Source organism: Lithobates pipiens, unplaced genomic scaffold (assembly GCF_037356315.1).
Source record: "Lithobates pipiens isolate NorthernLeopardFrog02 unplaced genomic scaffold, aLitPip1_a1.2 Scaffold_8, whole genome shotgun sequence".
Taxonomy (NCBI): Eukaryota; Metazoa; Chordata; class Amphibia; order Anura; family Ranidae; genus Lithobates; species Lithobates pipiens.
In genome coordinates, this window is record NW_027507903.1 from 518499127 (window position 1) to 518526493 (window position 27367).

Sequence of the window (27367 nt, forward strand, 5' to 3'; positions counted from 1 at the left end):
GCCAACATGTACTGCGACATACAGAGCATGATCCCCTCCCTTCGGAGACTGGAGACTCTGGAGACTGGGCCACAGGGCAGTATCCCAACATGATAATGGCCCTAAACACACCTCCAAGATGACCACTGCCTTGCTAAAGAAGCTGAGGGTAAAGGTGATGGACTGGCTAAGCATGTCTACAGATCTAAACCCTATTGAGCATTTGTGGGACATCCTCAAACAGAAGGTGGAGGAGTGCAAGGTCTCTAACATCCACCAGCTCTGTGATGTCATCATGGAGGAGTGGAAGAGGACTCCAGTGGCAACCTATGAAGCTCTGGTGAACTCCATGTCCAAGAGGGTTAAGGCGGTGCTGGAAAATAATAGTGGCCACGCATAATATCGACACTTTGGGCCCAATTTGGAAATGTTCACTTAGGAGTGTACTCACTTTTGTTGCCAGCAGTTTAGACATTAATGGCTCTGCGTTGAGTTATTTTGAGGGGGCAGCAAATTTACACCATTATACAAGCTGTATACTCATTACTTTACATTGTAGCAAAGTGTCTTCAGTGTTGTCACATGAAAAGATATAATAAAATATGTACAAAAATGTGAGGGGTGTACTCACTTTTGTGAGATACTATACATCTGCAAATTGCACACCTGTAAAAAGGAAAGATGCCTCTAATTATCCATAGGCAATGTTTTAAAGACCTTTACAGCTCACCAGTTTAGAGTTAACAGTAAATGATAACCCGGGAATTATTGCTCTCACTCCAGCATGCTTGGCAATAGCCCATGATGGTCCCAGGCACCCAGAAGGGACAAATAAGCCTGAATCACTTCTATTAGAAAGCAAACAGCTGTATGGAATCAATATAGCAGCCAGGAGAATGTAGTAAATAGTACTTATATGGCAGCAAAAGGGTTAAAAGATTTTACCTTTACAAATGTATGGCTTAATTGTTTTTAATAAGTTAAACCATTTATTTAAGTGTATTTTTGAACAGAAAATATGGGTTTGATAAACAGCCAAAATAATGCGACAGGATCTCTGGGGGTTTATGCAAAACTTCAGGCCTAAGTTCATTTTAACTTGTGCAAAAAAAAAAAGGGGCAGAATAAAAAAAAGGCTCTAGTGGAAAAAATGGTTAAAGAGAAGTAAAACTAAAGAAATTAATTGCCAAGTATATATCCGGTCTTTGAGAACACTACATTATTCTTCAATTAGAAGTACACCTGTAAGCAGATATAATAAAATGTACCTGTAGTGCAATTGGGGAGCCGCATCCTCGCATTGCCCATGGACAGTCTCTGTGAGAGCGCGTCAAAGAAAGACTGAGGAATGTGAAATACTAGAGGCTCTGGTTTACCTGCAGAGAGTGTAACACTATTAAACTCCATCCCTGAATAAAGCATGATTTGGTGTGACACAACGTTATACTTATATGAAGGGGAACTACTATGCAACCCCAGTGGCATATTTATCAAGTAAGAAACCAACAGAATTGTTTAGCAAAAAGGATTCATGTTCCATTGTGTGTCCATTTTAAGCCTCTCCACCTACAGAACTCAACAACCAATGGTTTTGCAAATATACATGTAATATTTGTCACTTTATTTACAGCAGATAAATACAACATATGTAATTGTATGTACAGTAGACTTCCACATAAAAGCATATCTGCAATAATGTATGGCAGCACCCCTCCTGAGACATGCATCTTCCAACAAATAAAATAAGAGCATTTGATGCATACACAAGCTGAGGTCTTCAGCTAATAACATTATACATATTGACATAAACCCAAATCAAGTTATAATAACATTCAAAAATAAATATGTAGCACTTGGTTAGAGAGGACATTCATCATCTTTTGAATGTCCCTCATATCTGCAGAATACCTGGAGCACATTGTTGGAGCTGTGCTGTTTTATCAGCATCACTATTTAGGTTGGCTGACTGACGTTTAATGTCCTTTATGTGCTTGAACCAGATAAGGTCACAAAGGACAGTAAATGGCAACCACAATGACAAATGAGTTTCGGAGTATACAGAGATGACTTTTGTCTGTCTCTCCAGCGACATGGGGGAGGCAGGGGTCAGGCTCATTTTACAGCAGCATTTCAATTAAAGCGATACCAAAGTCCACTTTTAAAATGGAGTATCTCCAAAATGGGCACCGTTTAGGATATTTTTGCTCTTTCGGCAGCCGTTGACATCACTGCTGCCGGTGACATCAAGCCGCAGGAGCCTATGAACCCAGAAGGATGACAGAAACCCTGTCAGCAGTGACAGTGCACCACTGGAGGGCTTTGTTCTAAGGTAAGTATTTCATAGTGTGCTAGTATGTGATGCATTCTAGCACATTATGCAATTACTTTGCAAGGGATATTTTTTTTTTTTTTTTAATGCCACAGTTTACTACAAATTTAACACCTTGTCGCCAAGTGCACACACATATGCGGCCTCTCAGAGGTCAGGCCTTGGAGCCGAGCGGAAGCATATTTGCATGCAATTTCCTGATCTCTCCTTGCGATGAAGAGTTTTCCCGATCATGTGACTGTCGTGACAGCCAATCACCATAGTCACATGGTCACAAGCCCTTTCCCCCCTCACGGCATTCCAAACCCCAAGGGGTTGGCAGAAGCCAGTGCCGAGGAGTGAAGCACAATAGCTTTGATTAAAATTACCCACAGCTGTTGGGCTGAAAGAAAAGCAATACTAGATGCACATTTAGGTCGGGTTCATACTGCTCCGACATGGAAGTCTGATGACTTCCGATCTGACTTTGCCCTATGACTTCAATGAACAGGATCCAACAACACCAGGCTCTTGGCTGGAGCCTGGTATAAATCCTGGGGGGGGGGGTTGTTGAAGACAAGGCCTCTTCCAGACAACCATGGGCAGTGGTTAACAAGGAGCACCCCCCTACCCTGTATGAACGAGTGTGGAGAACATTGTACCCCTACTCATTCACCCCAAAAAATTGTCAAAAATAAATAAAACCAGTACAAAGTCCTTTACTAAAGTACAATGAGGGTAAAAAGTATTTGTCTCCAGATGACGTCCCCGGATGGCCACACCCCATGGCTTTATAAGTAATAGCCCACGCCAGAGCCAACAACAGCTGGCGCTAGCGGAGGGAGAAGAACCAGGGGAATAAGACATCAATCTCCGGAGGGAGAAGGCACGTTGGAGCTACTGTAAGGGGAAAAAGTTTTTGATCCCCTCTTGATTTTGTACATTTGCCCACTGACAAAGAAATAATCAGTCTATAATTTTAATGAAAGGTTTATTTTAACTGTGAGAGACAGAACAACAAAAAATCCAGAAAAACAAATTTTCAAAAAAGTTATAAATTGATTTGCATTTTACTGAGTGAAATAATAGGATTTTTATAACAGCTTACCTGTAAAATCCTTTTCTTGGAGTACATCATGGGACACAGAGCCTTACGTAATTACTTAATGGGTTATGGGCCACCCTCAGGTGTTCACACTGGTATAACCAATACAGGAAGTTGACTCCCCTATATAACCCCTCCTCCTTCCAGGGAGTATCTCAGTTTTTGTAGCCAAGCAATATACTTAAATCCCAACAGAGGGGAGGGACCTCTGTGTCCCGTGATGTACTCCAAGAAAAGGATTTTACAGGTAAGCTGTTATTAAAATCCTATTTTCTTTATCATACATCATGGGACACAGAACCTTAAGTAATTACTTAATGGGACATCCCATAGCAATGCTACTTGAGGGGAGGGAGACACAACCCGTAGGGCACACCTAGACCTGAGGACTTATACTGCTGTCTGCAGCACACTGTGCCCGAAGGCGATATTCTCATTCCTCCTTACATCCACTTGATAAACTTGACCAAGTTGTGGCCTTGCAGATCTGAGCCATGGAGGCCTGGTGACGCACTGCCCAAAAAGCACTAACCTCTCTGGTAGAGTGCGCCTTGACTTGAAGAGGGGGAATCTTACCCTTTAAATCATAAGTTTGAACAATAACCTGCCGAATCCACTTAGCAACAGTGGATTTCAACGCTGCCTGTCCTTTCTTATGACCCTCTGGTAGAATAAATAAGACATCAGTCTTACGAATCTGAGCAGTTGACGTTAAATAGATTTTCACTGCTCTCATCACATCAAGACAATGTGGTGACTTTTCTTCCCGGAACATGGTCTTGGAAAAAACGATGGCAGGACAATATCTTGGTTCAGGTGAAAATCTGAAACTACTTTTGGCAAAAAGCCTGGACGAGGGCGTAACACCACTCTGTCCTCATGAACAATCAAATACGGCTCTTTACAAGAAAGAGCAGCCAATTACGAAACCCTCCTTGCTGAGGATATAGCAACCAAAAATACCAGCTTCCTTGTCAGAAGGACTAAGGGAATATGCTGTATCGGATCAAATGGCTGTTTTTGTAACACTGACAAAACTAAATTTAAGTCCCAAGGGCTTAAGGGTTATTTAATTGGCGGATTAATCCGAATCACCCCTTGCATAAAACCCCGGACCAAAGAATGCGTAGCAAGCAGTCTTTGAAATAAAATTGATAAGGTTGAGACTTGGCCCTTCATAGTACTCCGGGCCAACTTCAATTCTACGCCAAATTGTAGAAAGGCACAAATTCTGCCTATCATATATCTCCGAGGGTGCCAACCCTTGGATTCACACCAGGAAACATAAGCCTTCCAAACTCTATAATATATAGTTCTGGAAGCTGGCTTCTTTCCATTAATCAAAGTTTAAATAACTGACCCGGAAAGCCCACGTTTCTTTAGAATGTGGATTTCAATAGCCAAGCCTTTAAATTTAGCGTTCGTAAAGTAGGATGGATATCAGCCCCTGTGAAAGCAGGTCTGGCCTTAGTGGGAGGGGCTATGGACCCTCCACTGCCATCTTTACGATCCCTGCGTACCATGAACTTCTGGGCCATGCTTGTGCCAACAGAATTACCGGCTTTCTTTCCAGCTTGATCCTGCAAAGAAGTCGTGGTAGCAACTGAATAGGTGGGAATGCATAGTTCAGTGAGAATTGATGCCACGGGGGTCACCAATGCATCTGTTCCACATGTGAATGGATCCATTGTCCTGGATACAAAGTTGAAAATGGGTAGGGGAAATACTGCGCTAAACTTAAAATAAAACAGATGTGTATACAAAAAGCAGCTAACACTCAAGCAAAGTTCAAAGTAATGTGCAAAGATAATGTGTAGCACCAAATATGGTGACCTAATAAAAGGAAACATGTATACATGTAATAGAAATATCAAAAACTAAGGCGGATACCAAAGTTTTAGTGCTTGTGAAAATATACACGTGAAAAATATCAATACACAGTAATAAAATCAAATAAATCTGTGATTTGGAATGTACTGGGTACAGCACAATGGTGTACTGGATCACAGTCCAAAGAAGCCAAGTCCATAAAATGTGGACAGAGATATTATTCCCCCATTCCTAAATGGGCTGAGATGTGTACTCCCGGTAAACCAGATGGTATATCTATGGATGCTTGCGCAAGTTCACATAGAAAAGGTGAGGTACCCTTTCCGGAAATGGTGGACCATATGGCAGTGAGTCAAACAAGCTTAAAAATCTGGGAGATGTCCCGCTGGATGCAATGAACGATGTACAGATCCAAATCTTATCAACAACAGGCAATAGTCAACCCGCAGCAAGATGGGTCCAAGACAATCCAGGAAGTAGAGGTGGGTAAGTAATCAGCAGAACCCAAAAATGGAAGAAAAAAATGGAAGAGAGCTCCATATGGTGCAGGTCAACCAGGGATGGTTTATTCAAATATAAAAAAATCTTACAATGATATGCAAGATACAGAATCTAAAAGTGATCACAAAAATCAATAATAAAAAAAAAAAAAAAAAAAAATCTAAAAGAAATGTGGAAGACATAGAAATGCTAGCCCGACGTATTTTTCGACAACAAAAGGCCTTCAACTGGGGCATCAGCTTTGGGACACCCTTGATGCAGCCGCAATGGCAAGTCCAAAGCTTGAGTCGTTTTGTTATAATCAGACAAGGTACTGTTTTGCAATAGTCTCGAAAGGAACTATGCATAGGGAACTGCTTCGAATGAAGCTACCATCTTTCCTAACAACCTCATGCAAAGGCGAATTCAGGGATCTCTTTTTGACCTGACCATCCATACCAGCTCTTGCATGGAGCTGATCTTTGCCGGAGGCAAAAACACCCTTTTATGGCCTGTGTCTATGGTCGGGCCCAAATACTCCAGCTTTCTTAGCGGTTTTAAGGAAGATTTCTCTAGCTTGAGAATCCAACCCTGACTTTCCAGGTAACTGGTTGTAATGCGTACACTTTGCTCCAAGCGAGCCACTGACTGATCTATTAACAATAGATCATCTAGGTACGCCAAGACTGTTATTCCCTGTGCCCTCAGCCTGGCTAGAGGAGGGGCCAGTACTTTTGTGAGGCTACAAACTGAAAGTGTTGTTGTTCTACTTCGAATCGCAGAATTTTCTGGTGAGTAAGAAATATAGGGATTTGCAGATAGGCATCTCTGATGTCGATGGATGCCATAAGTTCTTTTCTTTGTAGGATGGAAACTACTGATTTGATTGACTCCATGCAAAAGGAGCAGATCTTCAGGAACTGATTTAGATTCCTTAGATCTAGAATGGGTCCGACATCCCCATTTGGTTTTGGTACCGTAAACAGATTTGAATAAAACCCCACACCTTGCTCTTCTGTGGGAATCTGTATGATTACCCCCTGAGCCAATAATCTGTCTAATGCTTGAAACAGGGATTGCCCTTTCCCCTGGATCTTTGGGAACGTTTGATCTCAGGAAACGAGATTGTGGGAACTACCGAAATTCTAGTTTGTATCCCAGAGACACTGTGGAGATTACCCATCTGTCCTGAATTTCCCTCTGCCAGACTTCTGAGTACTTCAGAAGTCTTCCCCCCACTCTGGTGAGGGGGGATGACTCTTCGTGATGAGGCTTTAGTATTCTGCTTAGCAAATTTGCGGCCCCAGGTCTTCTTTTGTGCCTGGGTCTGATCCAGAGGTTTACCTCTAGAGTCTGGCGGTGGAGGCCGTCGCCACTGCCCCTGGTGCAGGAGAAAAAGTCAGTTTAAATGAAGGACATTTATACTCTCTTTTGCCTGGCAAGAGTACTCTTTCCATTAGAAATCGTCTGGATGTATTTATCCAAATCATCGTTAAATAGTCGCTCCCCATGAAAAGGGAAAACTAGTCAGAAGCTTTTTACAAGGCGCTTCGGCAGACCAATCCTTTAACCAAAGGGTCATACACATGTGTACTAGCACAAGCGCAAGGCAGGACTCCTGGTGAATAGAATCTTTCATAGCATCTATGGCAAAACATAATGATTTCGGTAACTCGGCCAATTGATGGGCCTGTTGTGCAGGGAGCTCTTAAGAGCATCTGTGAATTGGTCCTTTAACGACTGACAGATACCTATTGCTGCAACTGCAGGCTGAGTAATGGTCCCTGCTAAAGAAAAAGAGGATCTTAACAGGAATTCCAACTTTTTATCTGTTGGATCTTTAAGCATTTGTGCATTGTCTACTGGACAAATTAGACCTTTATTCACACTGTAAATCGCAGCGTCAACTGCTGGAACTTTCCACCTTTTTGTGAATTTTTCTTCCATGGTTTTGAGAACCGAGAATCTCTTTGGGGGGAGAAAATGCTTATCCAGATGATCCCATTCAGCATAAATAAGCTTTTCTAGTAATGCATGGACTGGAAACGCATGCAAAGGTTTCAAAGAACCCAAAGAGGAATCCGGACCTTCAGCTAACTCTGTTAGGGGTTGCATGAAGGTGGAACGAACCATTTCTGTAAGGGTTTGTACCTCATATTGTAAAGCTGATTCATCAGCCGTTTTCTCAGCAGAGGAATAATCGGCTTGCTTTTCCTCTCTCACACCTGAGGGTAACACCTCATCTTGTCCCCATTGCTCCCTTGATAAAGGGTTTGGAGTGGAAGAGGGGGCTCTAGAACGCTTCCCATCATCTTGGATGGAGGATGCCATTAAAGCTGCCAATCTACCTTCCAAGCCCTGCAGGGCATCTTCAGTTATGTATACAGGGGCTGAAGTGTGAGAAGCAGTTGCACCACCAATCGGTTCCAAAGACTCACCCTGGCTTTTCATATCTGGTATCTCCAGAGAGGATAACAGTGTGGAGGCATGGCTGGAGTTCCCAGTGCCTTTGTGCAATGCACAAAGCAGAGGTACTCTAAGAACTGTTCTATTTGCTGACAATAGCAGTAAAAACACTAACAGCATAGATTAAACTAATGCTAAATAATGATGTATTTTCTTGTACCGAAAATGCCTGCGTAAACCACCTCACGTGCTCCAGCATTCCTGTGTCCTCTAGCAGCCTTGCTTCAGCTGCTCTGGTAGACAACTTTGTGTTCTCAGAGCATTGGCTTTTAAGGCCCTCAGGTGTGAACCTGATTGTAGTGCGCTGTGTGCTTTCTAAGGAAGCAGAGTCCACACACGGCGCCATTAAGCCACACCCCTTGCCCCAAACCTCCCTCCTCCCTCCTCAATGAATTATTTCAGCCTTGCACACGCGAAGTGACTTTGTGACATAGCGAGGAGGAGAGGAGGCTGCAGCCAACATGGTGGGGGGGGGGGGGGGGGTGCGCAGGCGGGCGGATGGGGGAAAAGGGGTACTTAGCAGTTTAACAGCTTTTAGTATTTATCACAGTATATAACACTGTTACCAATGTACTGTATCTAGTACCTGTATCCCCTGCACTCAGTTTCCCCATTGGGGGAAGAGAAGAGACCCCCTCCAGCTGCTAGGGCACACGCTTGTTGAGCACAGAATCAACGGGGTATATATTCTTACTCCCTCTAGAGGAGTTTTTACAGCATGACAACATTATATATTAAAGGAAAGTCATAGATGGAATTTGCAGTTCCTATGCTTTCTCCTACCTTTTCCCCGCTGCAGGATACTGCTGTAAACAGACAGATCCAGATTTCACCCATCATGGCAGGCAGCGTAGTTAAACCTTTAAAGACCGGGTCCCTTTTAATAGGGGTTCTACTCCTTTGGACCTGTATAGCACCCCTCAGGACAACTTTAGGTTGCAAGACAAAAAAAAAATAATAAAAAAAAATAAAGAGTCCTGGCTCCTAGGGTACCATCCTGTGGCCACAGTGGCGTGGATAGATCCGGTTGTGGAGGCTTTTTAAATCCAGCATGGATCCCTCCTGGAGCTCCTCAGAGCACATCTTCACTTGTGACCAACACCTTAGACACTGGTGAAAAAACTGATGTACTCCTGGAAGGAGGAGGGGTTAAATAGGGGAGTCAACTTCCTGTATTGGGTATACCAGTGTCAACACCTGAAGGTGGCCCATAACCCATTGAGTAATTACTTAAGGCTCTGTGTCCCATGATGTATGATAAAGCAAAGTATCTGATCCCCCATCCATCAGCAATATTTCTTGCTCCCAGGTGTCTATACAGGTAATGAGCTCAGATTAAGAGCCCTCTCGAAGGGATTGCTCCTAATATCTCAGCTTGTTACTGGTATAAAAGACACCTGTCCACAGAAGCAATCAGATTACAATCTCTCCACCATGGTCAAGATGAAAGAGCTGTCCAACTATGTCAGGGACAAGATTGTAGACCTACACAAGGCTGGAATGGGCTACAAGACCATTGCCAAGCAGCTTGGTGAGATGGTGACAGTTGGTGCGATTATTCGCAAATGGAAGAAACACAAAATAACTGTCAATCTCCCTTGGTCTGGGGGTTCATGCAAGATCTCACCTTGTGGAGTTTCAATGATCATAAGCACGGTGAGGAATCAGCTCAGCCCTCAGCTGTCTTCTCCCTCCGCTAGCTCCTGCTGTTGTGTTAGCTCCAGCGTGTGCCATTACTTATATAGCCATGGTGTGTGGCCATCCGGTGACATCATCCTTAGACCTCACTGCCCCATCATGTCCCGGGTGGTGACATCACAGGGGAGGCCGGTCTCTGGATGATGTCACCGGATGGCCATGCCCCGTGGCTATATAAGTAATGGCACAACAGCAGGAGCCAGCATCGGGAGAAAACATCAGAAGGGAGAAGAACCAGAGGAAGAAGACATCGCCGGAGAGAGAGGACACATTGGAGCTACTTTAATAAAAAGGACTTCACAAAGTACTATACAAAACTTCAACCTAAGAATTATTGAAATTACAATGTGGAAATGAATATATGATTTACACTGATTGACTATAAATACACTTCAATGAACATTTTTTTTTAATTTTACGTGCCAGTTTTTTTTATTTTTATATTTTTTTTTAAAAAGTTCAACTCCAGGAATTATGTGCATTATATACTTACATTGGCCCAGCTTGGCACATGTAAGTAGTCGTTACACATACCTGATGAACCAAGCAGATAGTTTATAAACACTGTCAGAAGGTCCATATTTTAATTAATTTTTTACAGCTATTAGGCTCGGTTGACACTGAGGTGACCTATCAGGTGACTAAGCTGCCTGACAAGTCACACTCCATGCAGTGGTGTATTGGAACTGTTCAAATCGGAGCAACTCAAGTTGGAAAAAGGTTCCTGTACTATTTGGGGGCGACTTCAGAGGGATTTGCACTGACTTCTATTACAGAATTTGTTTGCAAGCTGCGCTGAAGTCATGCTGCACGGGGCGGCTTTAGAGGTTGGGCGACTTTGAAGCCGCCCCAGCATGAACCGGCACTTAGAGCTGTATTGTTTACACAACAACTACCAGCTGTCAAGAATTATCAGAAATTAAAGGGGGAAGAGCAGTAGTGGTACAGAAGGACAGAGCATACTACACACACCCTGTGTACTTCAATGAAGTCCTTTTTTGCATTTGTAGCATGTGCAATGTCCACAAATGGTTAAACACAACAGATGTGACTGACAGATCCCACCCACTGACAGATTATATTACAATGCTACCCGTTTAAGTATTTTGTTTAGTAGTATACACAGTTACTAGCAGCATCCATTACAGTGGTGATTGTACTCACCATCAAACTGATAATGCATAGTCTGATGAATTCGCTCAGTCACACTGGACAGCCAGTCTGTGAAGGTCAGGGACACTTGGCCCTCATCCATCAGCTGGTTAGAGGCTGAGAGAGAAAAAAAAAAAAAAAAAATATATATATATATATATATATATATATATATATATAGACAGCACAAATGTATCACAAGATTTTCATTAAATATAAAAGCAAAAACAATGCCTATCACTGACCAACATGCCCAGTATTGATGTCACTGAAAGAGAAACCATACAACAGAATTCACATGAAGTCAAAAAATGCTGATGGGACTTTTAAAAGGTGCCCATGAAGATTTAGAATACCAACAATGTGCACAATAAAATTGCCTGTTGAAGCGGCATGACCGAAAAAAGTCTCGATCCGCTCCCGGCTGACCAGTGTGTTCTGGCGAGGGGGGGAACCACCCCTGTCAGAACACAATAGCTGCTGGGTTGAGTAAAAAAAAAAAAAAAAAAACCCTAAGTGTATACTAGGCTTCAGTGTTTCTATTACTGATTTGCCATCTTATACGCTGTCCATGCATAAAAGACAACTGGAAAAGTTTGTAAGGCAAACTGTTAATGAAAAAAAATAGGATTTTTATAACAGCTTACCTGTCAAAACCTTTTCTTTGAAGTACATCACGGGACACAGAGCCATAGTAGTTATTATGTGGGTTATAGGCCACCTACAGGTGATGGACACTGGCACACCCCAAGACAAAAAAAACTCCCTATATAACCCCTCCCACTGGTGGGAGTACCTCAGTTTTGTAGCAAAGCAATACATGTGTATACTAAAGAAGGGAGGGACCTCTGTGTCTTGTGATGTACTTCAAAGAAAAGGATTTTACAGGTAAGCTGTTATAAAAATCCTATTTTCTTATTGTACATCACAGGAAACAAAGCCATAGTAGTTACTATGTGGGATGTTCCATATCAATGCCAACTGAAGGGAGGGAGACAATAAAAGTAGGGCACCAAGAGACTAGAGGACTCATACTGCAGTCCGTAGTACACTGCGGCCAAAGGCAATATCCTCATAATCTATTACATCTACTTGATAGAATCTGAATGAAATGAATGAAATAATGAATGAAATACTTGTATAGCGCACAATGCGAACTGAATCGCCTCTAGGCCTCTGGTAAACTGTATGGACTGAAGACCAAGTTGCGGCCTTGTAGATCTGAGCCATGGAGGCTTGGTGATGCACTGCCCAAGAAGCACTAACAGCCCTGGAGAAGTGCGCTTAAATAGTAGATTTTTAGTAAATAGTAATTTACTAAATAGTAGAAATAGCAGATTTTGACGCTGCCTGTCCTCTTTTAGGATCGTCTGGCAACACCAACAAAACATCTGTTTTATGAATATGAGAGAACACTTGTTAATAGACTTTGACCGCTCTCACCACCTCAAGGGAATGTAGTGATCTTTCTTCCACAGAACAAAGTTCTGGAAAAAAATTAAAGGCAGAACAATATCCTGGTTTAAATGAAAAACCGATACTACCTTCGGTAGGAATTCAGGATGAGGCCGCAATACAACCTCATCCTTATTAATAAACCAATATGGCTCTTTACAAGGAAGAGCATTCAACTCTGATACTCTTCCTGCAGAAGATATGGCAAACAAGATTTTTTTTTTCCCTTGCCAAGAGGACCAAGGGAATATCTTGTATTGGCTCAAATGGCTGCTTCTGTAAAGCCGACAGGACTAAATTTAGGTCCCAAGGGTTCTGGGGTGACCTGACTGGAGGATTAATCTGCAATACCCCCTGAATAAAGTTATGAACCAGAGAGTGTGAAGCAAGAGGTCGTTGGGGAAAAAAAAAAACCACAGATAAAGCCAACATTTGGCCTTGATAGTACTCAAGGCCAGCTTCCTTTCTAATCCTATCTGTAGGAATTCAAAGATCCCACATATGACATATTTCCTGGGGTGCCAACCCCTGGGCTCACACCTGGAGACATATGCCTTCCAAATTCTATAGTATACGACTCCGGAGGACAGCTTCCTAGTATTAACCAAGTAGAAACTACTGAAGCTAACAGCCCACGATTTTTTAGAATGTGGGTCTCAATAGCCAAACTGCTAAATTTAGCCTTTATAAGGTAGGATGGAATACTAGACCTTACGAGAGAAGGTCTGGCCATAGCGGTAGGGTCCAAGGGCCCCCTACCGCCATTTTTACAATCTCGGGAAACCAAGATCTGCTGGGAAACGCTGGGGCCACAGGAATCACCTCCTTCCCTTCTTGCTTGATCCTGCGAGAAGGCGTGGAAGCAGCAGAACAGGAGGGAACGCATAGATCTGTGAAAAACTGATCCCACAGAAAAACCAAGGCATCTGTTTCGTATGCCATCGGATCCCTTCTCCTTGACACAAAGTTGTTGATCTTGTTGTTGAACCTGGGTGCAAACAGATCCACGTCCAGAACTCCCCATTTTTGGCATAATGACAGAAAGAAGTTGACTTGAACCATTCTCCCGGGAACAAATGTTGGGGACTCAAGTAGTTCGCCTGCCAATTTCCTATCCCTGGAATGAAAATTGCTGATAGGCAAAGAATGTTATTTTCCCAAGATAGAATATGATTCACCTCTCTGGGCTGCAGGACTTCTCGTGCCCACTTTGTGATCGATATAGGCCACAGCTGTGGCATTGTCAGATTGGATCCTGACAGGACAATTCCGTAGTCTGAGCATCCAGGCCTCCAGGGCCAGGCGTACTGCCCGAATCTCTAGAATATTGATGGGCAAGGTCATCTCTGATTTGGACTATTTCCCTTGGACAGACGCTTCTTCCAGGACTGTTTTCCAGCCCAGAAGGCTGGCATCAGTTGTTACCACCTTCCAGGTAACTACGGTAGTAGAAAGGATTTGGGAGATAAACACATTGGGACGTTCAGAGCTTGGACCTTCTTGTTCCAAGCTGACAGGATACTGTTTTGCAGCCGTCTTGAATGAAACTTCACATAAGAAACAACCTCGAAAGAAGCCACCATCTTTCCCAACAATTTCATGCAAAGTCAAATAGAAGGATTCTTCTTTGTTTTGATCAACTGAATCAGTTCCCTTATGGAACTGATGCTTTCCTGGGGCAAAACCACCCTCTTCTGAGCTGTATCTATGATCAGCCCCAAGTACTGCGATCTCCTTCATGGTTTTAAGGAGAATTTTTCTAGGCTGAGAATCCAACCTAGGTATACCAGGTAGCTGACTGTGGTGACCAAACTTTGGTTTTAAGCGGGCTACTGATTGATCTATCAAGAGTAGATCATCTGGAGTATAGAATCTTTCTTAGCGTTTACTGTAAAACACGCTTCTGATATCCCGGCCAAATCTTGGGCCTGCTGATTAGGAATAATCTTGAGTACCTCCATAAACTGGTCCTTTAAGGACTGAGATACTCTGATCGCTGCCAGCCAGGATGAACCTGCAAGCAAAATATAGCTTTTAAAAAAGGAATACCAACTTCTTATCTGTTGGATCCTTTAGCATATGGGCATTGTCTACTGGACAAGTCAGGTACAGATGATACAACAGCGTCAACTGCTGGAAATCCCCACTTCTTATAGAACTTTTCCTGCGTAGGATAAAGTATTGAAAACCTTTTTGGACGAACTAAGCATACATAAGCTTTATTAGCCATGAATGGATAGGAATTGAGGAGGCTTTAGTGAACCCAAACCAGAAGTGGGCTCGTCGATTGACTGCGTTTATTGGCAGTAAAAATGTGGAGCGGACCAATTCAGTGAGCGACTGTACCAACACCTTTCCTGCGAACCTGATCCTTTCGTATAGGTTCTTCGGACATCAGCCTCTTCCTGGTCCCTTGAGAGAAATTTGTCATCTCTCTCCCCTTGTTCCCCAGCATGAGGGTCCTGAGCAATGGACGGGGACCCATTATGCTTAGTCCCACTCTGAGATGCAATTAAAGCATACATTTTCTTGCTCCAAACTTAGAATGGTTGGAGAAAAAAACCTCCTTAGTCATATATACAGGGGCTTAAAGGAAAAAAGCAGCTGCAACCCTTGCCCCTCCCGATGGCTCATTCTGACCAGCCATATTACTCTCAGGGGAGGGTGCCCTCTTTTTTTAGATGGGTTTGGCTCTCTAGTGACTATATTCTTTCTAGAGCCCTTTTTTTGAGGTGATTTTAACTTCCCTTCTGACCATAGCTGATGCACAAAACAGAGGTACTATCAGAAGGAATGCATGCATTGCTTGAACAATAGTCCAGCTCTGCTGCTGCTATTAATGCTCAGCCTGATGCAGTAGCAAATGTGTCAAATGTGTTCACTCTTTTGTCCCTCCACAGCTTGAAACAGCACAAATGGTGCCTTTAAAACATACATTCCCATGCTGGGAGTTGGAGAATGCAAACGCCATGCTAAGCCCCGCACCCCCGTCGCTATGGCCCTTCCTCTCTCCTTTCAAAAGAAAGCTTTCCCCACACGAGGGTGGGTTCCGATCCTATGGGATCAACAGAGAGAAATGGCGGGGGGGGGGGGGATTGTGGACCTGGAAGCCGCTGAGCGGCATGCTGTTCGTGCTTTTTTTTTTTTCCTCGGGTGCGCTTTCCCTGAAGAAAAAAAAACAGCACAGGGAGACGTCTGGTGGGGAGGCAAGACCCCCCCAGACTTACCGGAGGTCTGCTGCCGGCCAGAGGAAGAGAAAACTGCTGTTTCCTGGACACATCGTGGGCTCTCTGAGAAGCATGAGACATAAGTGCTCTGTACAGCCCCCAGTGGTGACACATAGGCATGACAACATTTACTTATTAAAAGGAGACAAGAAAATTTTGAAAATTTCTTAGAAAAACTCCACTTACCTTTCCCCCCCGCAGGGTTTTCTGTGGTAAACCAACAGACCCAATCTTCACCCTTCACGGTGGGTTCCGTTAAACCTTCAGGAGCTGGGGATCCTCGAGGAAACCCACAATCCGGGACCTGTAATAGCACCTCCGCCAGTAAAACCTTATGGCCTTAATACCAAAAAGTACTGGATCTTGGGGTCCAGCTCTCTAAAAAGAGAAGCGTTATAGGCAAGACCTTGTTTCTTCAGATACAAGGCCCAGGTATCATTCAATTCGGCCAAAAAGACACTTTGAATTGATCTGGCTGCATGGCTAGCCCCAGCAAGGATTGCTCCAGTGGCGCTCAGTATAGTACATTTTTACTCGTGACCAACACCTTAGACGCTGCCAAAAAACTGAGGTACTCCCACCAGTAGGAGGGGTTATATAGGGAGTGCACTTTTTAATTTAGGGCGTGCCAGTGTCCATCACCTGAAGGTGGCCTATAACCCGCATAGTAATTACTATGGCTCTGTGTCCCGTGATGTACGGTAAGAAATAGAAAAATACTGAAGAACAAGGATAATTAAGGCAGACTGTGAAGACATAATTATATGTGTATCATACAGATTTGATAAAAATTGGATTTTTGTACTCACCGTAAAATCCTTTTCTCTGAAGTTCATTGACGGACACTGCTCCTTTAATTCTTGACCTTAGGGTTATCACGCCACTTCAGGAGAGGACTAGGCAGAACATGTAACACATGTAAAAACAGCAAGACTGCTCTGGCTATAACCCCTCACCCTGCTTCCTGCAGCTCAGTTCGTCAAAAAGCAGTACAAACATAAATAGGAGGGGTGGGTGCTGTGTCCGTCAATGAACTTCAGAGAAAAGGATTTTACGGTGAGTACAAAATCCCATTTTCTCTGAAGTTCATTGACGGACACAACTCCTTTTATTCTTGACCTTAGGAAGGTCCCCAAGCAGTGTCAAAAAACGAGGGGTGGAAACAGCAAAACATAAACTTTACCCACAACAAAAGGGAATACCTCAACAGAGGAGCCGCCATCAAAACCAACGGCCAACTTGTGCATCAAAAGAAGTGTTTACAAGAAACTAGTAACTTAAAGAAAGTGCAATTGCAACCTTACACAGCCGCCTGCAAAACCTTGCGGCCAAAGCAAGCATCCGAAGATGTGCTTACGTCAACTTTGTAGAATTTAGTGAAAGTGTGAAAGGACGACCAAGTCGCCGCCTTACACACCTGGGAGACAGGCGCCTGATGTCGGAAAGCCCAGGAGGTCCCAATTGCTCTGGTGTAATGAGTCGTGACAGGAAAAGGGGGCACCCTTCCCTTTAAGGCATAGGCCTGAACTACGATCTGTCTGATCCACCGAGAAATGGTGGACAACGAGACCGCCAGACCTTTTTTCAGACCAGCCACCAAGACAAACAAACAGAGTCTGACCTCCGGAAGGGAGCCGTAGACAGATACACTTGTAAAGCCCGGACCACGGGGTGTGTTGGCTTGGGACATAAGGAAGGTAACATAATGTTCTCATTTAGATGGAATGCCGAAACCACCTTTGGAAGGAAAGAGGGCTGCTGACATAGCACCGCCTTATCCTTGTGGATGACCAGGTAGGGAGACTTGCATGACAAGACCGCCAACTAACATACCCTCCTGGCAGATGTAAAAGCCACTAGAAAAACTACTTTCTGAGAGAGTTTTAACAAGGGAATCTCCCTAATGTTCTCAAACGGCGGTTTCTGAAGCGCAGATAGCACCAGATTCAGATCCCACGGAGGTATCAGTGGTCGAACCGGAGGGACTATGTGTTGAACTCCTTGCACAAAAGGTACTCAACGAGTGAGTCACCAAGGGGCGTTGGAAAAAGACAGCCAAGGCCGATATCTGTCCCTTGATGGTGCTTAAGTCAAGTTTCTGATCCACTCCTCACTGCAAAAACAGGATCCCGGAAATTGAATAAGTGCGCGGATGCCACCCGTCTCCTCACACATGGAGATGTAAGCCTTCTATGTACGATGGTAATCTTCCAAGAAAAAGACTTCCATGCCCTCAGCATAGTGGAAATTACCGAGTCTGACAGACCTCGGTCCTTTAATATCCGGTTTTCAACAGCCATGCCGTTTAAACCCAGCGGTGGTAAAGCAGGCTGAAGTATTGGACCTTGCGCTAGAAGGTCCTCTCGCAGCGGTAGCTGTCAAGGAACATCTGCCACCAGTCGTACTAGGTAGGTGTACCAAGGACGCCAAGGCCAATCCGGGGCATTTAGAATTACTGGAATCCCTTCGGCCTCCACTCTGCGCAGCAGACGTGGTAGAAGCTTGAGTGGGGGGGACTCATAAACCAGCCGATATTGGATCCACCAACGCGTCTGCATGTCCGCCCAGGGATCTCTTGTCCTGGACACAAACCCCTGCACCTTCCGATCGAGCCGAGAGGCCAAGAGGTACACATCTGGTGTGCCCCAACTTAGGCAAAGGAGCCTGAATACCTCCGGATGCAACGACCATTCTCCTGGGTCCAGCATCTGACGACCTAGGTAGTCCGCCTGCCAGTTTTCTACGCCCGGGATATATATGGCCGACAGGGCCGGCACATGTGAGCGGCCTCCCATGCTGCAGCCGAGCTCCTTGTTCCTCCTTGATGGTTGACTACGCCACCACCGTGGCTCTGTCTGACTGGATCCTGATCGGATGCCCTTGTAGCCTCATTGACCATGTGGAGAGGCAAAGTCTGATCGCACAAAGCTCGAGCACACTGATCAGCAGTTGGGATTCTTCCCCCAATCAAAGGTCCTGGGCCAACTGTACTCCCAGCTCTCTCCCCCCCCCCCCCCAACTAGTCAGGCTGGCGTCTGTTGTGATGACCGTCCAATTGAAAGGAAGGAAAGATCTCCCGGACCGAAGGGCCAGAGACCCCAGCCACCAGAGAAGGGAATCCCTGACTAACTGGCTCACTCAAATTAACAATCCAGTGAGAATGGAGATTTATTCAATTTTGGCAAAATCTCCTTCTGGAAAACTCAAGTGTGAAAATGGAGCGTACAGTACCGCCTCAAAAGTGGCTACCATGAGGCCCAGAACACGCATGCAGAAGTGCAGCAACAACCACCTGCGGTTCATCAACAACGTCCCCACAGCTTAAAAAGTCTGCAGCTTGTCTAAAGGGAGAAAAACTCTCGCTTCTGAGGAGTCCAACAGCAAGCCCAGGTACTCCAGGCGTTGAGTAGGCACCAACACCGACTTCTTTACGTTCAGCACCCAACCAAACTCCCGGAGAGTCTGCATGGTGATCGCTACATCCTCCCTTAATTCTGAGGCAGAAGCTGCTCTCAGAAGGAGGTCGTCTAGGTAGCCCACGATTGTGATCCCACGATGCGTTAACAGCACCAGAATCAGAGCTAACACTTTGGTAAAGTCTCGGGGTGCTGACGCCAGGCCAAAAGGGAGAGCCACAAACTTATAGTACTCTTCCCTGACTGCAAATTGCAGAAACCTCTGATGCCCGAGGCATAAGGGTACATGTAAATACGCATCCTGGATATCCAGTGCAATGATCACGGAGTGAACTGATTCCACCTTGAACCTTTGATCTTTCAGAAAGCTGTTCAGGGCCTTCAAGTCCACGATTGGACGTACCCCTTCCTTTTTGGGGAATACAGATGGGAGTAGAATCCCTGAAACCTTTCCAGCATCGGTACAGGTACTATCAACCCGTGCAGTAGCAGGTCCCGTACTGCACCGGACAGGGCTTCCCAACGAGCTGAAAGTAGAGGTAGGTTGGAGGGAAAATAATCTGTTTGGTGGACAAGAAAGAAACTATCTTGTATCCCGATGAAACCAGTTCGCAAACCCACTGGTCGGACAGTAGAGAGGTCCACCTGGCTGCAAACTCCCAAAGGTGACCCCCCCACCCGTTGGGCGGGGGCAAACCTTCATGCAGTTTTTTGTTCACAGACTTGTTTGGCTTGTGAAACCAGGGACGCTTTTGTTCTTCAGCAGGCGCCTTGTCAAACTGGGAACGCTTACCTGCCGACCCGGGCAGGGGAAAAAGCAGTTTCTGAGTGGAAAAAGAGAGCCCTTGCCTACGGCGTGGCTCCTTACCCTTCCTGGACTGTGGAAGCAATGTGCTCTTCCCATTGGTAAATTTTTTTAATAATGTCATCCAGCGAAGCTCCAAACAGCCTCTCACCTTGGAAGGGCAAATCCACCAGAGCTTTTTTAGATGCCTGGTCCGCAGGCGCCATAGCACCACTGCTGATACTGATGCTCTAGAGAGCAGGGGGACCATATCCAGGGCCGCATCACAGACCTACTTAAAGCCATGCACCAACTGGTATGCCAGCTCTACGAAGACTGGGGGAGATTGTTGCTTCTCCAATTCCCGGTGCAACAGCTTTGCCCATTCAGTAAGCGTCTGCGACACCAAGGCCGTGGCCAGCACAGGTCGTAACTCTGACCCGACTACTGTAAACATGGACCGGGACACTGCTTCGGCCCTCCTGTCGGGAAGATCCTTGAAGGCAGGAGACCCTTCTACCGGAATCGTGGTTACTTTATTTAACCTGGATACAGGGGGTCAACGACCGGAGAAGACGCCCATTTTTTCATGAGGCTCTCCTCAAAGGGGTAACGCACCGCCATTCTTTTTGGGACTGAAAAGGCCCGCTGTGGAATTCCCCATTCCTTGTAGATGAACTTATCAAAAGAAGTCAAATACGGAAACACCTTAGGCGTGCGGGTCGGTTTGCAGGACCCAAAAGGGACTGCCACCTTAGCAGAGGTTCCTGCTGCATCCTGTATTTTCAGGGTATCCTGCACTGCAGTCATAAGTGCTCCTACTAGCGCTTTTTCCTGCGCTAATCTGGACACAGAGTCAGAGTCAGAGTCATTCTCACTGTATGAATGGTCCTGGTTTGCATCCTCTGACACGTCAGAACAGGGGCCGCCAGTCACCGCGGGACCCGAGTCTGAATCAGAGCTCTCCCCAGAAGATGGGGGTGGGGCAGGGGGCGTTTTTTTTTACCCCCCTTGCACCCGCGCGCCGCTTCCACCCTGGCAACAAAGGTCTCCAGGACTGCCAACAATGCGTCCATAAGCACCACATTTTTTGCAGGTGAGCCGGTTGCAATAGCAAGGATGTCTGGGGAAGAAGCGCCAGCTTCTGGCGCCATGCTGACCCTCACTCGCCTGCCACAACTTAGGGACTTAGGGCAAGGTACACAAAGCCCACCCTCCTAGCTGCTCACAGACTGAGGGGCTCCTCCACAGGACTCACCACCCTGACCAAGTGCTGCACTGTGCTGCCGCTGACCGCTCTGCCCTGTTCCAGTCAGAAAGTGCTCAGAGTGAAAATCGTGCTGTTCTGAGGTACACAGACACAGAATTAAAGGTAAACACACTGAGGCTACAAGAAAATGGCCACCGGCCATCCTTAGTACAAAAATCACCAAGAAAATGGCTGCCAAACTTTCTAGAAAATGGCTAACAGCCATACACTGGATAAGACTACAGGAAAATGGCGACGGCCTCAGCAAAATGGCGGCAATGCCAAAGCTCGGAGCCCTACCCCCCGGAGGACCCCCAGCCTAGGTACATACACCGCACCTCATGCCCAGTCATGAATGAGGGATAGGGAGAGAGGAAAGGGACAGTGAGAGACTCCCTAGTCGACCTCCAGGGAATGCCCTTCCTGTCTGAATTACTGGACGCATTCCACCAAAGACCCATCACCTGAGCAGTACAGGGTGGCTGTGGCCACGGCACACTGTGACACAGACAGCAGTAGCCTGGTCATATGTGTCCCCAGGAGCATATAGCTCACCAGCTGCTCCTGGAGCAGAAGGGGCATGTTGTGGCTGACCCAGCGCGTAACTAGGGTCTGCTCACGCTCGATGGCCAGGCTGGGGAGACTACAAGGATCTATATTATCCAGCCTGTCACCCAGCCAGATGTTGATAGTAGATCACAGGATCAAAAATTGTAGAAAAGATGAAAAAAATCCCAGGCCCAATGGTCGCCTCAGAGAGCCAGGTGCTTCTCCTACACTAGGCAGAAAAAAAAAACTGAGCTGCAGGAAGCAAGGTGAGGGGTTATAGCCAGAGGGACCGCTCCCTGGGCGGTGCTGTGCAGTCTTGCTGTTTTTACATGTGTTACATGTTCTGCCTAGTCCTCTCCTGAAGTGGCATGATAACCCTAAGGTCAAGAATTAAAGGAGCTGTGCTCATCAATGAACAAAAGAGAAATCAGTTTTATGGTTAAAGTGGAAGGAAAGTCTTATGTTTTTACTTGTACCTACAGGTAAGCCTATAATAAACGTGCATGGTTTAGGAGATATTCACACTGCACGCAGCCAGTGATGTCCCCTGCGCATGCGCTCTGAAGGGACGCTATACCCGTGCTGGCCCTCCGTGTCACGGTCTGTGAAGGAAGACCAGGTGAAAATGAAAGCGCCTTCAGCGGTACAGTGCGCCATTGGAAAGCTTAGTTCTAAGGTATTTCAAAATTAAATGCAATTTTCTTACATTGTTGGGGTTATAAATCTTCACATGCACCCTAAACGTCCCATCAACATTTTTGGACTATTTTGCAGTAAGACAAGGCATGGTGGTCCCAGATTTTGCAGTTCCAGCAGTTTCAATTAGAATTCCCATGAAATCATTAGTAATCTATATCACTGTACCCAGGAGACAGATAGCAGCAGCTGTATTATATGGGTACCATCTAAATGCTCTGCAGTTACTTTAGATGCACATTTATGGCACATGCTCCTTATGATAATGTATTTGCCTCACTGTTGTGCTCATTACATGACCTTAAAGAGGAAGTAAACCCATCCATCTTCTTGGTGGGGTCTCGCAGCTCCGCCGCTGTCATTCGGCGAAGCCGCGATGACGTCACTCCCGCGCATGCGCACGGGAGCCGACACGCGCGGCAGCTCCGCCGTTGAGAATGCCACGCTCAGTGCGCCTGCGCGCCGCTGTCTACGGCGCATGCGCCGTAGACAGCGGTGCCTGTTTTCGGGCAAATATCTCCTAAACCATATAGGTTTAGGATATATTTCTTGGACCTACAGGTAAGCCTTAATCTAGGCTTACCTGTAGGTCAAAGTGGTTTGTAAGGGTTTACAACCACTTTAATGCTTTGAATGACCCAGAGCATGTACACCTATTAGGAGTTCCTTTGAAGTCAATCTATATTAATAGAGAGATTTAGACTGCCATTTTGTATTTCACCTGCTAATGTGCCATCTTTCTAGCAAAACACAGAGCTTTGGGAAACAGACTGCCATGCATGGGTAGGACACAATAACTTGTGTATGCATGCATGGGGGTTACTGTAGGTCACCAGCGGTCAACTAATAATAAAAAAAATAAAAAATAAATAAAAATAAAAACCAACACTGGCAGCAAACAGAACTAGAAAAAGACCGGAGGAGCCCAAAGCAGCATAGTTAGGCTTCAACTTAAAGTGGATGTAAACCCGATTCATGAATTTTGAGCTGCATATATCTGCAGTGTTTTCTTATCTCGCTCCAAAGCACTAAGTCCCGTGGCTTTCTGCTGCTCCATTCTTCTGTTACCAGCAAGATAGTTTCTGAGTTCTACAACAACTGTCATAAAACCAGGCTGGGGGGGGGGGGGGGGGTGTGCCTTTCCTCCTATCAGCTGTCTCCCAGTGTATGAGGAAGTGAAAAATCTAACAAGATGCGCATTTTCTAATGCAGACTTTTTCAACCTTTTCAACACAAAGGAACCCTTAAAATGTCCAGTTTCAGGGAACCCCTGCTAAAAATTTGAAATCTACAACTCATGATACATTAGTGTGATGGTCAGTGGGAAGAATGGTCCTTACACTTGCGGACATTGGGAAGAATTACCTCCTTACAGATAGTTAAAGCGGGAGTAAACCCAGTTTCAAAAAACACTTACATTCCCGGGATGCCGGAAATGCTAACTTTCACATTGGTTGTGCTCTCAACCAAACTTTCAAACCATCCAATGGCTGGTTTCATAACTGATCACATGTGCAGCATTATGGCAGTTGAAGAATCATTAGAGGCGAAGATGGCAGCTTCCTTGACTGAAAAAGATAGAAGGGTTTACTTCCACTTTAAAAAGATCAATGGTATCAGTGGGAACTTATCTGAGAGGCAGAAATTGCCCAATGCTAGAGGAACCCTGGTTGAGAATCATTGTCAGTATATAAAGCTGAAGACAGCCGATATACATGTAAAACGTATGTAGGAGGATTTTTTTTTCATCTGAGGCTGTTCACTTCACTGGGTATATGTGAAGGTTTACATCCACTTTAAGACCCCTTTCACACCAGGGCGTTTTGCAGGCACTATAGCGTTAGAAATAGCGCCTGCAAAACGCCCTAAAGAAGCTGCACCATTGTTTGTAGTGTGAAAGCCCCGAGGGCTTTCACACTACAGCGGTGCGCTGGCAGGACGTCAGAAAAAAGTCCTGCCAGCAGCTTCTTTGGAGCGGTGAAGGAGCGGTGTGTTTACCGCTCCTCCAGCGCTGCTGCCCATTGAAATCAATGGGGCAGCGCTGTAATGCCGCCGGCAAAACGCCGCTATTGCGGCATATTGCCGGCGGTTTTAACCCTTTCGCGGCCGCTAGCAGGGGGTAAAAGCGCCCCGCTAGCGGCTGAAATTCGCCACAAATCGCTGACGCAAGGTGCGGTGTGGTGTCAAAGGGGTCTAAAGTAGAACTATAGGCACAACTTTTTTTCCCCCCCATTTTGGATAGAGCAAGGGACGTTTAGAACAACTGTCAGGTTGTTTTTTGCCATCTCCATTTCATTGTGGAGATTTCCCTTCACGTCCTGTCCCATAGCCAAACAGGAAGTGAGAGGAAATCCCTGCAAATTAAGAAATTCCTTGGGCCCCCCATTACACCAGAACTAATATCCCCACTGGAAGATTTCCCCTCTATTACTGTTCTGGGGACAACCCAAAATTTGTGATTTTCTTTTATTCACTTCCAACGAGAACGGTAAACAGGACAAATAGAGAGATGGTAAATCTCCTTAACTGAGGAACAGCCAGCAAAAAAACCCAAAAAAACTCTAAAAACTGACAGGGGTTCAAATCCCTCTCTACTGTATCCAAAACTTATAAAAAAAAAGTTTTACCATTAAGTTGAAAATACTCCTACATTTATTTTACTATATCCCAAAACCTACACAACTGCCAATATTATTATGATGAAAGAATAATATCACAAATAATTCTCTCATATTGATAATACCATATATATCACCCGCGCATCACAAAATCCATAGTGCTGAAAATCTCTTGATGAAAATTCCACACCCAAAAGTGCTGTGTACCTGGTCTCTTCGCTGCCGAATTGACTGGTGTTTTCTTTGCTGTATTCTTCTTCCCACTGTTAAGGGTAGCCTCTTGTACCAGAGAGTTTGTACCTTAAACGCATGACGAATAGAGAACACACTAAGAACAATGCTTTCAGGGTATAGAATTGAGAAAAATAATTAAGAGCTTGTCAAGAGAAAATAAAAAGGATGTCGTCCTAGCAAATAGAGACAGCAGAACCTGAAATTTTTGAAGATAACAGCACAAATGTCATCCTTCAAAAGTCCACGTCATCATGGATAAATACAGAAAAAACCTCAACATACCTTAACCACCTCAGTACAGTGCAGTTACACCCCCTTCCTGACCAGACCAATTTTCAGCTTTCAGCGCTCTCACACTTTGAATGACAATTACTCAGTCATCCAACACAGTATCCATATGAAACTTGCGTCCTTTTTTCCACACAAATAGAGCTTTCTTTTAGTGGTATTTAATCACTAGTGGGTTTTTAATTTTTTGTGCTATAAATAAAATAAAACGTAAATTTTGTGAAAAAAATGCCTTTTTCTTCGTTTCTGTCATAAATTTTTGCTAATTAGTAATTTTTCTTCATAAATTTTGGCCAAAATTTATACTGCTACATATCTTTGGTAAAAATAACCCACATTAGTGTATATTATTTGGTCTTTGTGAAAGTTATAGAGTCTACAAACTATGGTGCCAATCACTGAAAATTCATCACTTCTGATCAGGCCTTCAGTACATCAGGTGTATCTCATTTCTTGAGACTCTAACTAGTCAGGAAAGTACAAATACCCCCCAAATGACCCCTTTTTACAAAGTAGACATCCTAAGGTATTAAGTAAGTAGCATGGTGAGTTTTTTTAAGTTGTCATTTTTTCCCACAATTCTTTGCAAAATGAAGATTTTTTATTTTTTTTTATTTTTTTTTACTAAATTGTCATATTATCAGGTTATTTCTCACACACAGCATATGTATACAACAAATTACCCCCCAAAATACATTCTGCTACTCTTCCCGAGTACGGCGATACCACATGTGTGAGACTTTTACACAGCCTGGCCACATACAGAGCACCAACATCGATGTAGTACCTTCAGACGTTCTACGAGCAAAAATGACGCATCTCATTTCTCAACCACCTATTACACTTTTGAAGTCCCTGGAGTACCAGGACAATGGAATTTCCCATAAAATCACCCCATTTTGGAAAGCAGACACCCCAACGTATAATCTGTGAGGCATAATGAGTCTTTTGAATGGTTAATTTTTTTCCAGAAGTTTTTGGAATATGTGGAAAAAAATTAAAACGCATTTTTTTTTACACAAAATTGTCAATTTATAAGATATTTCTAACACATAGCATGTATATAGCAAAAATTACACCCCAAAATACATTCTGCTACTCTTCCCGAGTACGGCGATACCACGTGTGTGAGACTTTTACACAGCCTGGCCACACACAGAGCACTAACATTGATGTAGTACCTTCAGACGTTCTATGAGCAAAAATTACGCATCTCATTTCTCAACCACCTATTACACTTTTGAAGGCCCTGGAGTACCAGGACAATGGAATTTCCCATAAAATTACCCCATTTTGGAAAGCAGACACCCCAACGTATAATCTGTGAGGCATAATGAGTCTTTTGAACGGTTCATTTTTTTCCAGAAGTTTTTGGAATATGTGGAAAAAAATTAAAACGCATTTTTTTTTTACACAAAATTGTCAATTTATAAGATATTTCTAACACATAGAATGTATATAGCAAAAATTACATCCCAAAATACATTCTGCTACTCCTCCCGAGTATGGCGATACCACATGTGTAGGACTTTTACACAGCCTGGCCACATAGATGGGCCAAACATTGAAGTAGTACGTTCAGGCGTTCTAGGAGCATAAATGACACATCTTATTTCATTCCTACCCATTACACTTTTGAAGATCCTGGACCACCAGGACAGTGAAATTACCCACAAAATGACCCCATTTTGGAAAGTAAACACCCCAACGTATATTCTATGAGACATGGGCTGCAAATAGGTACTCGGGTACTCCGATGGGCTGGAGATAGGTACTCGGGTACTCAGGTGGACTGTGACAGGTACTCGGGTACTCAGATGGACTGGAACAGGT

The 27367-nt window shown here is 44.6% G+C and overlaps 1 protein-coding gene across 4 annotated transcripts in view; it reads right to left on the reverse strand.

The window, feature by feature from the left end:
* Nucleotides 1-27367, reverse strand: part of CUNH2orf42 (chromosome unknown C2orf42 homolog) — a 58283-nt gene that overhangs the window by 14532 nt on the left and 16384 nt on the right. For 3 of the 4 annotated variants that reach the window (XM_077469439.1, XM_077469440.1, XM_077469443.1), the window contains exons 4-6: nt 25220-25312; nt 11031-11135; nt 1248-1355 (exon numbers count right to left, since the gene is read on the reverse strand). In XM_077469439.1, the coding sequence (XP_077325565.1) occupies nt 1248-1355; nt 11031-11135; nt 25220-25312 (306 nt within the window). The remainder of the gene's footprint in view (nt 1-1247; nt 1356-11030; nt 11136-25219; nt 25313-27367) is intronic. The other variant, XM_077469442.1, reaches the window with a different exon arrangement.